General features: G+C 44.8%; 1 protein-coding gene across 1 annotated transcript in view; it reads right to left on the bottom strand.

Annotated features, from left to right (window-relative positions):
• The window catches only part of med24 (mediator complex subunit 24), a 32,234-nt gene extending 16,780 nt beyond the window's left edge, over window positions 1-15,454 (bottom strand). The window contains exons 1-17 of the mRNA XM_042086686.1: window positions 15,345-15,454; window positions 14,219-14,378; window positions 13,632-13,714; window positions 12,942-12,980; window positions 12,223-12,296; window positions 11,552-11,832; window positions 9,203-9,314; window positions 8,249-8,399; window positions 7,920-8,033; window positions 7,173-7,220; window positions 6,620-6,705; window positions 3,966-4,052; window positions 3,541-3,640; window positions 2,368-2,510; window positions 2,091-2,128; window positions 1,911-1,993; window positions 784-962 (exon numbers count right to left, since the gene is read on the bottom strand). Of these exons, the coding sequence (XP_041942620.1) occupies window positions 784-962; window positions 1,911-1,993; window positions 2,091-2,128; window positions 2,368-2,510; window positions 3,541-3,640; window positions 3,966-4,052; window positions 6,620-6,705; window positions 7,173-7,220; window positions 7,920-8,033; window positions 8,249-8,399; window positions 9,203-9,314; window positions 11,552-11,832; window positions 12,223-12,296; window positions 12,942-12,980; window positions 13,632-13,714; window positions 14,219-14,348 (1,748 nt within the window). The 5' untranslated portion in view covers window positions 14,349-14,378; window positions 15,345-15,454. The remainder of the gene's footprint in view (window positions 1-783; window positions 963-1,910; window positions 1,994-2,090; window positions 2,129-2,367; window positions 2,511-3,540; window positions 3,641-3,965; window positions 4,053-6,619; window positions 6,706-7,172; window positions 7,221-7,919; window positions 8,034-8,248; window positions 8,400-9,202; window positions 9,315-11,551; window positions 11,833-12,222; window positions 12,297-12,941; window positions 12,981-13,631; window positions 13,715-14,218; window positions 14,379-15,344) is intronic.
• Window positions 15,455-16,365: the final 911 nt, after the last annotated feature.

Here is a 16,365-nt window from a genome sequence, read left to right as displayed (position 1 = left end):
ATAGATAGATAGATAGATAGATAGATAGATAGATAGATAGATAGACAGATAGATAGATATAGAACAGTAACAGTACCAGTAAAAGCCAAGGTGTGTGAGTGTGTGTGTGTGTGTGTGTGTGGCATTTTGAAGAGACCGCTGGGAGAATGGAGGGTGGGGGAGGACTGAGGGCTAGGTGTGTGTGTGTGTGGGTGTGTAGAGTATTTTGGGGCTGGGGGAGTGCTACGGTCAGTCTCCGGTCTCCTTCATTAATGGGTCTTATGTCTGCCCGCTCATCTGACTGCATCCTTAAGGAATGATGTGTCAGCTGTGTTAACACTGTTTGTGTGTGTGTGTGTGTCTGTGTATGTGTATCTGATGATATAGTGTCATGTCTAGCTAATCTGTGCCTGATTCACATCCCAGAGGATAAGAAGCACTGTCTGCATTGGGTCTGAATCAGACCGCAGCATTCCATTTAACTGGACCACTGTTGAACCTGCCAAACCTTACTGACCAGACCCGCTAAGTGGTTCCGTCCCGGCATAGCGGATGACCTATGACCTATGCCCGAATGGGAACCGATCCCAGGCAGGGTACTGGCACAGGCCACGCACTGAACGCGAACGCGCAAACACACACACACACACGCCCACGCACACACCCACACACACAAACTCCCACCAAAACCTCGGTCTAGTCGACTCCCACAAGCTTCATGTGGGAAGTGGAGCTGAGCTGCCCCAGCCGTCCCAGCACTGACTCCGCCCCAGTGTTGACTCCGCCCCCAGCTTGTCCACTCACACAAGCTTCATCTCAGAGGCGGAGTTGAGCAGCGCCACCAGGCTCTCCACCTTGCCGGACTCTGGCCTGAAGCAGGGGTGGTCAGGGTTCAGCGTCTTGCCCTCCTCCGGCATGCACGTCTGCAGCCACGTCTCGAAGAAGGGCACCTCACCCGACGGGCTGGGCTCCGACAGGATCAACTGGACAGAGAGAAAGAGAAGAGTGAGAGAGAGAGTATATAGTAAGTATAAGTATATATACTCTCTTGATCCTGTGAGGGAAATTTGGACTCTGCATTTAACCCAATCTGTGAATTAGTGAAACACACTCAGCACACAGTGAACACACACTAATTCCGGCGCAGTGAGCTGCCTGCAACAACAGCGGCGCTCGGGGAGCAGTGAGGGGTTAGGTGCCTTGCTCAAGGGCACTTCAGCCGTTCCTACTGGTCGGGGCTCGAACCGGCAACCCTCCGGTTACAAGTCCGAAGCGCTAACCAGTAGGCCACGGCTGCCCCAAGAGACTGGATTGGCCAGGAATCGAACCCGGGTCAACTGCTTGCAAGGCAGCTATGCTAACCACTATACCACCAACGAGAGAGGGTTTTGACCACTTTTATTGAAAACATTTTTGTTTTTGTGGTCATGTGAAGAACCAACTGGATCAACTGGAAAAAGGAAAAGAGAAAAAACATGAGGAGAGAAGAAGATGTGTGTGTGTGTGTGTGTGTGTGTGTGTGTGTGTGTGTGTGTGTGTGTGTGTGTGTGTGTCTGAGTGAGTGTGTGTGAGTATGAGTGTGTGTGTGTGTGTATGTGTGTGTGTATGTGTGTGTGTGCGAGTGTGTGTGCGAGTGAGTGTGTGTGTGTGTGTGTGTGAGTGTGCGAGTGTGTGTGTGAATGAGTGTGTGTGTGTGTGTGTGTGTGCGAGTGTGTGTGTGAGTGAGTGTGTGTGTGTGAGTGTGCGAGTGTGTGTGTGAGTGAGTGTGTGTGAGTATGAGTGTGAGTGTGTGTGTGTGTGCGAGTGTGTGTGTGTGTGTGTGTGTGTGTGTGCGCGCGAGTGTGTGTGTGTGTGTGTGTGTGTGTGTGAGTGTGTGTGAGTGTGTGTGTGAGTGAGTGTGTGTGAGTGAGTGTGAGTGTGTGACCACTAACCTCTGAGCCGTATGTTTGAACCACGTGGCAGAGCATGAGGAAGGAGATATCAAACAACAGGGCCCGCACAGATGCCGATTTAGCTGCACAACACACACACACACACACACAAATTACAAACACATACCAACTATGTCTATGTATCCACACAAAACATGTGCTTATCAGCTGAGTACTCACATCCCTCTCCACTCATGTGCTTGGGGAACTCATTCAGCCTGAGGAAGAGGAGGAGGGAGAGAGAGGACGCACCGATGAGAATTGTGTTTATATTTATACACTGCATGTGTGTACTATATGTCCATGGATGATGTATGTATATGAATATGTATGTGTGTACATACTTATGTAAGTATGGCGTGTGATCACAAGCAGACTCACTTAAGCTAGCATGGTGCTGTACTACTGTGTGTGTGTGTGTGTGTGTGTGTGTGTGTGTGTGTGTGTGAGAGCTTACTTGATGAACTTGCGGGCGAAGGACTTGAGTTTGCCAGTGGCGGCGGCCGCAGCCAGTAGAAGGTCCAGACTCTTCCCCGACAGCATGTGACCCAAAACACCCAGAAGCCCCTCTGGCGACTTAGAGTGGTCTGCATCCACCGTCTGCACACACACACACAAGCGCGCACGCACACACGCACACACACACACACCCACACGCACACACACACACACACAAATGAACATCAATGCCACAGAGGAAAGGGACACACCCAGTTAAGTAAGTGGGTCAGGTGATAGAGTTCGAGAATCAGCCTGCCAGGAAGTGGCACTCGAGTCATAGTGGACCTCACACAAATCACACCCATTCAACACTCAGCTGCAGTGTGTGTGTCATGTCCTACTCAACATTCATTTCTAATCTTTCCTAGGAATTAGGAAGTGCAACAGTGCTTTTCAAGAACAGGAACAATTCCATGAAAATGTATTAAAATTAAAATGAATTGCTTTGGCAGTGATGTAAGAGGTGAGATTAAATCCTAGGTTGGGCTGGATGTGAGTGTGTTTGTGTGTGTGTGTGTGTGTGTGTGTGCGTGCGTGCGTGCGTGCGTGCGTGCGTGTATTTCAACAATGTTTAGTCATTAGTCCATTAGTCTAGGGTTGGGCTAGATATTTGTGTTTGTGTTTGTGTGTGTTTGTGTTTGTGAGTGTGTGTGTGTGTGTGTGTGTGTGTGTGTGTGTGTGCGTGTGTGTGTGTGTGTGTGTGTGTACCTTGAGGATGTTGGTGACCGTAGGCTCTGCTTTAAAGAAGCACTATGCAACAATTTTAGCAAAAATGACCTTAATTATGCAGGTTGAGAGTCGTTCTGATGGTTCTACAACACTTTCTGGGTCGTTTGGTGGGTGGGTTTATTGTGGTGGGTTTATTGTGAGCCCTGTATATGTTTAGCTTGGTTTCTTGATGGCTAGCTCGCTAGCTAGTGGGGGTTTAGCGTAGCAGTCACTTGCTACCGAAGCTGCAGGGGGAGCTATGTCATAAAAAATGCAAGCCCAAATCAGGCAAAAACCCAGAAACAGCGAAGGAATAACTAGACCTGCATAGGGCTTCTTTAAGGATGAGTCCTGGGTTGGGCTGGATGTTTGTGTTTGTGTGAGTGTGTGTGCGTGTGTGTGTGTGTGTGTGTGTGTTTACCTTGAGGATGTTGGTGACCGTGGGCTCTGCTCTAAGGATGAGTCCTGGGTTGGGCTGGATGTTTGCATTCTCTGCTGTTTTGAGACGTGGGGCAAACTCCCTGTCCTCAGCCCTGAAGAAAGAGGATACACAGGAGGGGACAGACCAGAGAAAGAGAGAGAGAGAGAGAGAGAGAGAGAGAGAGAGACAGAAAGATAGAGAGACAGAGAGACAAGAGCGGGCAAGGAAAAGAGAGATAGAGAGACAGACAAGTAGCGACAGAAAGAAAGACAGGGTGAGAGAGAGAGAGACGGATAGAAGGAAAGAAAAGATGGAGAGGGAGAAGATGGGATGAAAGTGATTAGTGTCAGGCTGGGACTCAGCTGAAGCACTGGCTGCTGTCGCACGCTGATGATGTCACAGTGTGAGGGATGGGAAGACCATACCGTTTGGCAGTGAGGTTGGCGGTATTGGAGTCTGATAGCAGGCCCAGCTTATTGCACTCCTGTAAGAGAAGGCTCAGGCAGTCACAGCTGAGGGGGGGGGGTGGAAGAGAGAGGGGGTGGCAGAGAGAGAGAGAACCAAAATGTAAGTCATAATAGTCCTAAATGTTATTGGGTGAGTTTCCTGTCCATGGATTAAGCCTACACTGCAAAAGCTGCTTATCTAACAAAATCTAACCACGTGTTATTAATCTTATATCAAGATAAAAAAAACTAGTTGGTATTGTTTTCAGTATAAAGAGACTTACCTAGCGCTTTCTTGTGAAATCATTTGACTTAATAAAAAAATGTTTTTACTTATTTTAAGACATCTCATCTTGAAAACAATCAAATTTGTCTGCCAGTGCGTTAAGCAAATTTGTCCTAAAAACAAGCAAATTTGTCTGCCAGTACTTTGAGTAAATTTGTCTTGATAAGACTCCTTAAAATAAGTTAAAGGGGTGGTTCAGGATTTTGGACATAGGACCTCATTTCCAAGTAAGCAAGTGTGATATTTATCAGTGGAGACCGTTTTCAACACGTTTCATCCAGTCCTTCTAATTGCAGAGTTCGCAGGTGCTAGGCTAGCGCAAGTCAATGGTATGTGCTAGCCTGCCACTAAAAACAGTCTCTCCATGAAAAGAATAAAATGAGTGAAAACTGCACCAATTCCAAATCATGATGGTTAGAGAATCATCAATATGTTCAATATCGGAATGCATGTCTTTGCCAAAAATGATAAAATACGATGTTATATTAATAATGCAAATGAACGGCAAACTCTGAAATATAGTTTGAAATGAGATGTTATTATCATTGAGACAACAGGGGTATAAAAAAATAATCCGATTGTAGCTTACAGCAGCCGACTATTTAGGTTAAGTTTATAACGTTGTGGATGGCCACCAAGCATCTTCTGCCCCACGGCTGCGCGCACATCTAGTTTTGTTGGTAAACGGGAAACCAGTCAGAAATCGTTTAGTGATGTTGTCTGGCAGATGTTCCACCTGCACTCCATGCTTCAGAAACGCTTGAATGACCACAGGAAAACCACAGGTTGGGAAACACGCTTAGTTGAAAGTTGGCTTATAGCTTTCTGATGAGGTGTTGACATTACACACCCTCAACGTCTCCTGCACTTCTGTCAGATAATGCACCACCTCTCCCAGGAATGTTTGCCTTCACCAATGTTTTGATATTCACATGTTTATTTATTTTGTTTGCATTGGAAGAACACAAGGAAGCAGATCTCATCGGCATAATTGAGGTTGAAGATATTTAGCACAGCAACATTATTTAAATATTTAAGGACCTTGTTCATTAATATGTATGTGTGAAGGATAACATATATTTATTGTAAAACATGTAACTGTATTAGTTGTTAGTTTCTGCTTTCAATCCCTTTCCAACCCTTCAGCTTCATCTTTAGATGGTTAGCCACAGTGGATGTGGTCTTAGTACAGTGCATGGAAATGCACTATACTGTTCCTCCTAGGCTTCATATTAGCATTCCGCTGACCACTTTTGCATTGCATTGTTTGCATTTTCATGCACTGGTAATTCCTTGGAATTGCATTTCTAGTTGCACTTTAATGCAGCTGTACAGAGCTTACATGTCAGCGTGGAACAGCGCTCATTCACAGTGAAGAATTCCTTACAATTGGCAATGTCTAGCCCGTTTAGTATGTGTAGCTTTCACATGACTAGTGAATTTAATAGTGGACTAGTTGACTACAGTAATTTCCTGTGTATTAGCCGCATTGTGTATAAATCTCAGGAAAGTGTTTTATGCAAGTAAAAAAAAAAAAAAAAAAACATATTAATACCGTATTAACTGCTCATGTGTGTATTAACTGCTCATGTGTGTATTAACTGCTCATGTGTGTATTAACTGCTCATGTGTGTATTAACTGCTCATGTGTGTATTAACTGCTCATGTGTGTATTAACTGCTCATGTGTGTATTAACTGCTCATGTGTGTATTAACTGCTCATGTGTGTATTAACTGCTCATGTGTGTATTAACTGCTCATGTGTGTATTAACTGCTCATGTGTGTATTAACTGCTCATGTGTGTATTAACTGCCCCTGTGTGTATTAACCTCATAGCTGAAGAAATTTTGCAAAATCAATGCATAAACTGCGACTAATAGTTGGGAAATTACAATAGATGACCTCACCTACAGAGACCAGCTGCTCCTCCCTCCTGATTGTAATAGTGGTTTCTGAACTATGACGCTCACCCAGGTCTCAGTGCCTGCCACCACCTGTCAGTGGATCACCAGCTTCCTGACTTAACCTCACTACTGATTGTAATGGTGATCTAGTTGACCATCACTACTGATTGTAATAGTGGTCTAGTTGACCATCACTACTGATTGTAATAGTGGCTTAGTTGCTCAGCTGGTCTCACTACTGATTGTAATAGTGGCTTAGTTGCTCAGCTGGTCTCACTACTGATTGTAATGGTGGTCTAGTTGCTCAGCTGGTCTCACTACTGATTGTAATGGTGGTCTAGTTGACCAGCGGGTCTCACTACTGATTGTAATGGTGGTCTAGTTGCTCAGCTGGTCTCACTACTGATTGTAATGGTGTCCTAGTTCACCAGCCGGTACTCACTTGCATCTCTGGTCAGCCTTGTCCAGGAGCGGCGTGAGCTTCAGCAGATACTCAAAGGCCGTGTTCACATCCTCCATGAAGTCCTGCTGCAAAGGGGGAAGCACGCGCACACACACACACACACATTTAAATTCTTTATTTGGATTAGAAGATAAGCATATATCATGGCATAATCCAAATTTGATAGAAAGGTGCACAACAGCAGCCAATATCCAGTCCATAATGCACATTAGGGGTAAAGGTGGCACCTACGCCTCCATATGTAGAGGCTGCCAATTACTGCTGATACAGAGCAATATCTTGTCAGTTTCTTGGCCTTGTTCTTATGTAGTCCACAGATCTGTAGACCTCGTACACACATCTTGTGCACATGGCCTAAACTACCAAAAATGAGGGCAATGATTTTACAGGAGTAGCCAGAGTTATTGAAAACATTGTACCATGGTTAATATTTTAACAGTTTTGAAGCATAGCAGACACACACAAAGTTCAAAAACTCTGACGAGCCCCACGTTGTACAGTGTGTTTGTTGGTGTGGTGTTTGTAGCTGTACCTTGTCACTCTGTGGGTATTTCTTCAGCCTCAGCAGGACTTGAGGAATCTGTACCATCAAGACCACACAGGTATCAAAAATAATGATAAAATAAAACATTACATAAAACATCTCAGTCATGCATATTAAAATGCAGGTGCTCTAAGCGATGCTGGGTAACTTCACTTCTGTTGACTTTCAAACAAAGCAGAGAGCTAGCTCGCTACTTCCTCCCCCTCCCTCCCGTGCTGCTCCTGTGCAATTAGATAGATAGATAGATAGATAGATAGATAGATAGATAGATAGATAGATAAATAGATACTTTATTGATCCCCAAGGGGAAATTCAAGAAACTCAATTGAAACTCTCCTAAACGCGCATCTCGTCTGTGATTTGCTGGAACAGTTTGTTATGTTTTTATGGGCTAGGTTTGCCCAGGTTGTTTTTGTTGCCGTTTTTGGAGCCTCGACTGTCCACAGAGATAGCGTCTTTTTACAGTGTATTCAGGACACAAACAGCTAGCGGTTGGTTAGGTGATGTTTGCAGTAAGTGACATTAAATGTTTTAGCCTAAAAAACGTGTGGCATTGCTTAGAGCACCTTTAACAGCAAGACTCTCAGTTACTGTATATTTCTTTTAAATATCAACAGCAGCTATTTTGATTGGACCTGTTTTGCATATTTCATCCATGGTATTTTTTTGTGTGTATAAAAACTGTCAGCCTATGCTGGCCACACAGATTGGTCAGCCCAGCTGCCAATCACTGACCTTGAGGAAGGTGAAGGCAGTCCACTTGAGCTCCTCAGTGCCCTCTGGAGACTCGATGAGGCCGGTGAAGCAAGCCTTCCAGATCTCCAGCACAAACAACGGTGCAGGAATACGCTACGGGCACGCACACACACAAACAAACACACACACACACACACACACACACACACACACACACACGGACAAAGACACACACACAGACACACACACACACACACGGACAAAGACAGAGTCAGACATATTTTTAACAATTAAAGGGATATAGACTTTATAACACACTGAGGCACTATGCATGCTGGGAGTTGTAGTCCGGTAAGGCCCAATCTCACCTGCATCCTCTTGATCATCATGAGCTGCTCCACCAGGGGCTGTGTGTCCCCTGTGAGGTTCATGGTGCCCTCCAGCATGACGAAGGCGTGGACCGAGGGGAAGGACGTGAGCACCGGGGGGTCGGACTGCACCGACAACATCTGGGGGATACTGAGGAGAGGAGAGAGAGAGAAGGAGGGATGAGGAGAGGAGAGGAGAGGAGGGAAAGAGGGAGGAGGAGAGGAGGGAGGGAGGAGGAGAGGAGGGGAGGGAGAGGAGGGAGGGAGTAGGGGGAGAGGGAGGGAGGAGGAGAGGAGAGGAGGGATGAGGAGAGGAGGGGAGGGATGAGGAGAGGAGGAGAGGGAGGGAGTAGGGGGAGAGGGAGGGAGGAGGAGAGGAGAGGAGGGATGAGGAGAGGAGGGGAGGGAGGGAGTAGGGGGAGAGGGAGGGAGGAGGAGAGGAGAGGAGGGATGAGGAGAGGAGGGGAGGGAGGGAGTAGGGGGAGAGGGAGGGAGGAGGAGAGGAGGGAGGAGAGGAGAGGAGAGAGGGAGTAGGGGAAGGAGGGAGGGAGGGATGGATGAGGGGAGGAGGAGAGGAGGATGTGAAATGACTTGCAAATGATTTCTGAACAGGATCTGATCTGCACTGAAAGCCTGGATCACAAATAAAATCCTATGCCTGCACACACACACAGTGTGTCCCATACATTGACTTAGTTGTGGCGGCCCACCACAATATCAACATTGACCACCGCACAATGATTTTCCAGATTGTACTAAATTGTGCTTAAATCTGGTTAGCATCATAACCACGCTGTGCTAACTGTTGTATTCAAGTTAATTCTGCAAACCAACCACCACAAATGGAATTCAATTCTCTGGGAAACACTACACATGCTTTCACACACACACACACACGTGTAGGTGCATGTGGATCACACACACTGACTAACACGAATATCCACAAATGCCAACCTCTTGACTAGTGCCGCACTCTCCTCCAGTTTGGTTCTGAGCGTGTGATTGGTCAGGCTGCCGAGGTTCTCTGTTAGTTTGACCAAAGCCTGCTCCACATTGGTCCATGACGCTAAAGGAAAAACACCAGCAGAGGATACTACACATCATCTCCAACACATCTACATTCAGCAGTTAAACTGGAGCATGTGTACAGACACTGTCTGATGCAAACAATCTCTAGATATGCGGTCAGAAGAAGCATAACGAACACATACTCACCATCCACTGTCACGCACGTACACACACGCACGCACGCACGCACGCACGCACGCACGCAGCTCCTGGTCATGTGAATGAGGGCCTGGTTCTTGGTTAGGGTTGGGTAACGATTCCGATTCCAATTCCGATTTCTTATTTCGATTCCGGTTCGATTTCGATTTTTTTAAGAGGCAGGGTCAAAAAAAGTTTAGGATATTTTAAATGAGCTAGCTAACCAACGGTCTTTCTCAGGGTATCTGCACATTTTCCAAGTGCAAATTTAAAGACTTTTAAGACCTTTTCAAGACATCTAAATGAAAATTAAGACTATACCACGGCAAAAAGATATATATGACTGTTTATGAAATAGTTTTTTTCCCCTACTAATTTTAACCCCCACCCCATTTTGGATGTCTACAGAAGTTATCAAATATATTTTGGCGAAAGAAAAATAATTGTGTGTGAATTACCTTCACAGCTAAAAATGCCCAATTTTAGGGTCTGCGCTGCTTGCTTTTGAAGCTGGCTGTACATATTTGGTTTTGCTTACTGCTGAGGCTGACTGTTCTTCACCTGTGTCTGTAGTAGCCTAGGCTACTTGCCAAAGCAATGTGCACTGGACTGGATTCCTTTCAATATTTTTTTCAAAGTTAGACTAAGTTATTTACATATTTTAATAAGCCTACTTTATATAATTTACTATGTGCATCTATTGTCCAATATGCAGCAAAGCAAATTAAAGTTAATCCACTACTTTACATTTTGCATACCAGTTGTATCTAAACCAACCAAAGCTTGACTGAAACATTGTAAAACCATTGACTTGTTTTAAATTAATTAAGAGACAGGTCCTCCTTGCATGATCCTGCTGAAAACTGCTGGTTTCATCTCAAGCACGCACGTATTATGAACACACGTTACATTTTGTTTATGTAGCCAGTCGCCGACATTAAAAAAATATGCGGTTATAGTTCACAACTCTGCGAAGTAGGCCTAGCCTACTGGGAAACGCTGGCAAGCAAGCTGCTGGCAGATATTACAGGTAGGCTATTATATTATAACTTAGACAGATAGACAGTTAGACAGACTTGGAAAGATGCAAACAGATCAACTTAACATATACAGTATTTCCTCCTGATTGAGAAGCACTGCACATAATTTGACCAGCAGTATTCGCATCCATAGTTTGTGAAACGATTCTGCGTCCGAGCAACGATTTTAGATGCCAAGCGCAACTCCAAAAAGGAGAACAAATGAGCGTCCGGCTTGAGGCTGCGCCGAACGTCGGACAGGGCTTTTAAAATCCATATGTCCGGTCTAAATTCGAACGTATGGCCAACCTATCGCTCTTTCTCCCGCTCATTCTACCGTAGGCTTCCTCATTCCACGTAGGCTACCTGTATATCTCTCTGGCCTCAGCTACACCACGAAAACGTCAGGCATATTATTTTGTACATAGGCCTACTGTATTATTACCGTTCACACCTTTAACCAAACCCGTGAAAAACATCTTTACTCTGCAACCACTACACTTCCTCCCGTAGCCTAATAGCCTAGTCACTTATACAATTGCGTTTTAAATACACGAAACTGGATTGAGACATCACTCGCTCTCTTGCACTCGCTGGCGGTCCCATACGCACATTTAATACCTCTCTTTCGAAAATTCAGTTGTATTTAAGACTATTTAAGGATCTGCGGGAACCCTGCTTTCTGAATGAAATAGTCTGACCTTCTCCATGAATTTTAATTCTATGAACTATGCGCTTCTTCGTTGGTGTTCAGCCGTTTCTTCTTCCGGTCGGCGGACTGGGAATCTAAACTAGGAATCGAAATTTAAACTTTTGAACGATTCCGGGAAAATCGCAAATATAGTCCCGGTTCCAACCAATACTCGATATTCGATACCCAAGCCTATTCTTGGTGCTATTAATTTCTTTCTCTCTCTCTCTCACACACACACACACGCATGCACACACACATGTACATACGTACTGTACATGCGCACACACACACAGGCAATGTGAATTAGCACCCTTTTCTTGGTGCTATTAATTTCTCTCACTCACACACACAGACACACACACACACACACACACACGCACGCACCTTGCTCCTCCACCCTGGCGATGTAAATGAGCGCGCGGTTCTTGGTGCTCTTAATGAGGCTCTCCAGACGTTCCTGGCAGGCCTTTAGGCTGGCTTCCCCAGCTCCTGCTCCTGCTCCTGGCCCTGGAGATGGGGACGGTGCTGGGACTCCCTGGCTCGCCGGCGCCCCCTGCTGTTCCCGGAGCCGCTCGCAGTAGAAGGCACAGCCCTGCAGCAGCCACACCACCACACACAGCAGCGAGCGGCACAGCCCGATACACTCCTCAGCCTTCCCGTGGCAGCTGGACACACACACACACACACACACACACACACACACACACACACACATCAATGCAAACACACAACACATGTGCATCCATACAAATTGCATCCATGCGAACACACAAACACACACACATATATGTGCACCCATATAATGTGCAACAACGCAAACACACAACACATATTTGTGCATCCATACAATTTGCATCCAAGCAAGCAAGCAAACACACACACACACACACACACACACACACACACACACACACACACACACAAGAAGGCAGAGAAATTCATAAGTCTTCAAAAGGACAAGAGGTGAGTGAGTGCAAGCACGTGCAGGAAGTGGATAGAGCCATGCAGGAGGTGGATAGTGCCGTGCAGGAAGCGGATAGTGCCGTGGTCTGTACCTGAGGCGATGGGAGAACATGTCCATGATCTCCAGCAAAGACTTCACACACAGCTCACGGGAGAAGTCATCAAACTGCAGAAGAGGTTTAACATGTGGAATGAGTTTGGCTACAGCGTTCCTCAAGTGTTCTATGTGCATGTGTTGGGGGCAGTGTTCCCCAAGTGTTCTATGTGCATGTGTTGGGGGCAGTGTTCCCCAAGTGTTCTATGTGCATGTGTTGGGGGCAGTGTTCCTTAAGTGTTCTATGTGCATGTGTTGGGGCCAGTGTTCCTCAAGTGTTCTATGTGCATGTGTTGGGGCCAGTGTTCCTCAAGTGTTCTATGTGCATGTGTTGGGGGCAGTGTTCCCCAAGTGTTCTATGTGCATGTGTTGGGGCCAGTGTTCCTCAAGTGTTCTATGTGCATGTGTTGGGGGCAGTGTTCCTTAAGTGTTCTATGTGCATGTGTTGGGGCCAGTGTTCCTCAAGTGTTCTATGTGCATGTGTTGGGGCCAGTGTTCCTCAAGTGTTCTATGTGCATGTGTTGGGGCCAGTGTTCCTCAAGTGTTCTATGTGCATGTGTTGGGGGCAGTGTTCCTCAAGTGTTCTATGTGCATGTGTTGGGGGCAGTGTTCCTCAAGTGTTCTATGTGCATGTGTTGGGGGCAGTGTTCCTCTTGTGTTCCATTTTCTGTGAGCCACACAGAATATTAATGTTCTAGTGTGAAGTGGAGAACCTACCTTACTCATTGCTGTGAGGACGCTGGAGTAAGACACCATCTGAAGGGAAAAAACAAATAGTCGATACGTTCAATGCACATCCAGAAATATAAACACTTTGCCCCTAATGAGACTTGATCTGATCCTTGGCAAATATACTGTAATACAACTCGGACAAAACAGATTTCTACAGCCTAGAGGATAAAAATACAGAGTACTCAGTTTGTAAAGGTAGTTGACTCCAGGTGAATGCAAGACGGTCGGTGTTGACGTTTAAAAAGAACACATTTGTAGAAACGGCAAGGCCGCTGGATTTACTTCAGGTACAGTCGCATCAAGACATCCTTTGTTTAAAGTTGTGACAACGCGAAGTTAAAAAAAAATCCACCATTCCATTTTATCACTGCTACACCCCAACTTTTAACACTAGAACTGTCAAGACTTTCAAAACTACTAGAACTCCCAAGGCGGTCATTTTGACTGTTGGAATTTAAACAGACAATTTCACCAGCAGAACTATTTTGCTTTTTTAAGAAAGCATTTTTTTGAAAAATGACCTGTCACGGCCTTTTGTGTTAATACGTGTTAATAAAGGGATTTTAACTTTATCCTCAATGCGCAATTGCGCATGGTCCTGAAGGGAGCTCCGTGGCCAAGAGTCCCCACTCCCACAGAGCTGTGGCCGAAGCAGTGGACAGGCCAGGAGCGTACCTGTGAACTGATGGCGTACTTCAGGTACGACAGGATCAGAGGGTTGGGGGACGGCCCGATCATCGCCTGCTCCATCAGAGCCTCTGCAGAAACAAAACAAATACAACAGTGACCGGGGCTGACCGTGTTCTACCACTACACAGAACATACAAGAACTCACATATGGACACAACAAGCTAAGGGGCGTATGGGGTGTGATGAAACAAGTTTTAGGATAGTGAATAGAGAACTTCTCAAGCTTCCTCTTCTTACTCACAGAGAGAAGACATGAAGGCACAACAGCCGTGGGGCAGCCGTGGCCTACTGGTTAGCGCTTCGGACTTGTAACCGGACAGTTGCCGGTTCGAACCCCGACCAGTTGAAGTGCCCTTGAGCAAGACACCTAACCCCTCACTGCTCCCCTAGCGCTGCTGTTGTAGCAGGCAGCTCACTGCGCCGGGATTAGTGTGTGCTTCACCTCACTGTGTGTTCACTGTGTGCTGAGTGTGTTTGACTAACTGCGAAGCACTTTGGGTCAACTCTGTTGTTTTTAAATGTCCGATATAAATTAAGTGACTTGACTTGAGTGACTTGACTCCTGCACTGACCTGCGAGATTGAGGTAGTCCCATGTGACTCCTTTGGGGCAGTTTCTCTTGATGTTGATGGCCCACTGGTAGTCACTCCAACGTTCTTTCCACGCCTGCAGGATCGCCTGCTTCAGGTTGACCACCTTCATCGCACACAGAGCCAGTCGACCACCTTCAAACTGAAACAAACACCGACATGGAGAGAGACACAAGTTACAAAGGTCAACTTTTCAGATAGGGAAGGTCATAGCCATTTGATCAGACTGAATGTAATGCTATGTAATACTAAATGTAACAAATGTAATGCTTGGTAAATTATTTTATATCAAGACAGAATTAGCATTCATACTAATGAAGATAAATTAGGCTATCTTTATCCAGACTAACGAAGTTGTGCTTCTCAACTATACAGTTATGGTCAAAAGTTTTAGCATTGACAAAAATGTTGGTTTTGCAAACTTTGCCGTTTCAGTTTGTGTAGTGATGATTCACATTGTTTCTAGATTATTGTGCAGAGTGATCAAATGCATATTACCAGTAATTCATTGCAAATAGTTTCATCAGCATAAAAAGTTGACTTTATCACAAAATCCCGATGTCCATTGTATTTGGGCTCAGGCACAAATTACCAGTTTGCATCACTTCAGTATAACATCGTCAGCACAGTAGAGCGAGTAGAAGTCAGCTGAAATTACTCTATCATTCTGGCTGAATTATAAGAGACCGATTATAAGACCATGGCTGCAAATGGATTGAAGAAATGATTCAACTCATTTGTTTTGTTGTGTTAGCAATAGTTATTCCAAACAAACGTGCAGCTGAAATTATTTCATAGCTAGCTACACATGACTAGTACCAGACAGAGGAAATGATCAACCTAACCTGTAACCCTCTTTATCCAAACGTTACACACACCCAACAACATACATATGACAAAATACATACAATATGCTGAAGGGTGTAACGCTATTTTGGTATCTTAATTTGACAACTTCATCATACCCAGGGAATCATCGTCTAAATGAGCTAACGTTGAATATACTCGTTCTCTATTGTGTGCTAACGTTAGTCCTTCATAATCAGGCTATTCAAAAGGTATGATGTGATGAAAGAATGAATATATGCAATACAATAAACTCCTTTACCTTTAATAGAAATGGTTTGTTTGGTTTAATACGACAGATAAACTGAACTCATTGCTGTCTTCTACACTTCGGCCAGGAATCCACCATATTGTTTATTCATCAGCGGTCTTGAACGCTGATTGGTAACTTTACTTCTTCATTGTTTGTCGCTACTTTTTTGTGGTGTTGGATCTTTCTTTCTCATTACTGCCACATTGTGGGCTGGAGTATGAATTCAAAAAGGCAGACTGGCCCAAAACCTCTGCACTGGTCTTGTACCATGATTATCTCTAATGGTATGGGCCAGTCCTAAGTGCTCAAATTCAACTATGGATCTGACTAATTTACACAGTCATTGTTTATATAGGACTATGTGTATAATTATTGTTGTTGTGAAAACTTGCTATCATGGTTGTCATTATCATGTTTATTATCATTACATTACATTTGGCTGACACATTTTTTTAAGTGTTCTTTAGTGTCATTAGTGTATTATTATGATTTTAAAATGACTTGAGTTTTCTATAGTGTGCATTTTTAATGCTAATGTAATGTTAATAGCCATTGTTGGGAGTCACTTTGGATACAAGGTGATATATATATATCTTGAATTTCCCCTGGGGATCAATAAAGTATCTATCTATCTATAAAAAACATAAAGCAAATGAATAGATGCATCAAATGATGCTGTTGGGTTCTGAAAAATCCTAGATGTGAGGAAGGAAAGCTGACTGTGATCCATGGTAACTCAAATCTCTCAGGCCTGTCCATATCTTACCAATCAACAGGGCTAAAGATATAAGCTTTATAATGATTCCAGTGACATATATGCATTTTCCTGCCCAAGTCTGTGCTGTTCACACAAGCTGTGCAACAACATTCTGGTACAAATAATCTGCTGGTGTATTCTATGCGTTTACATATTTTCAGTGTTTTATTTTGAGCAGTTCTGGTTTCTCCGAGGCAACTGTCACTTATTGAACCAGTGTGTTATAGACTGGACTGTAACACGCTGGACAACCAAACCCACATCTCCCTGGTC

This window comes from Alosa sapidissima, chromosome 3 (assembly GCF_018492685.1).
Source record: "Alosa sapidissima isolate fAloSap1 chromosome 3, fAloSap1.pri, whole genome shotgun sequence".
In the NCBI taxonomy this organism is placed as follows: domain Eukaryota; kingdom Metazoa; phylum Chordata; class Actinopteri; order Clupeiformes; family Clupeidae; genus Alosa; species Alosa sapidissima.
Note: the sequence above shows the minus strand (reverse complement) of the source record. Positions and strands in the feature narration are given on the sequence as shown.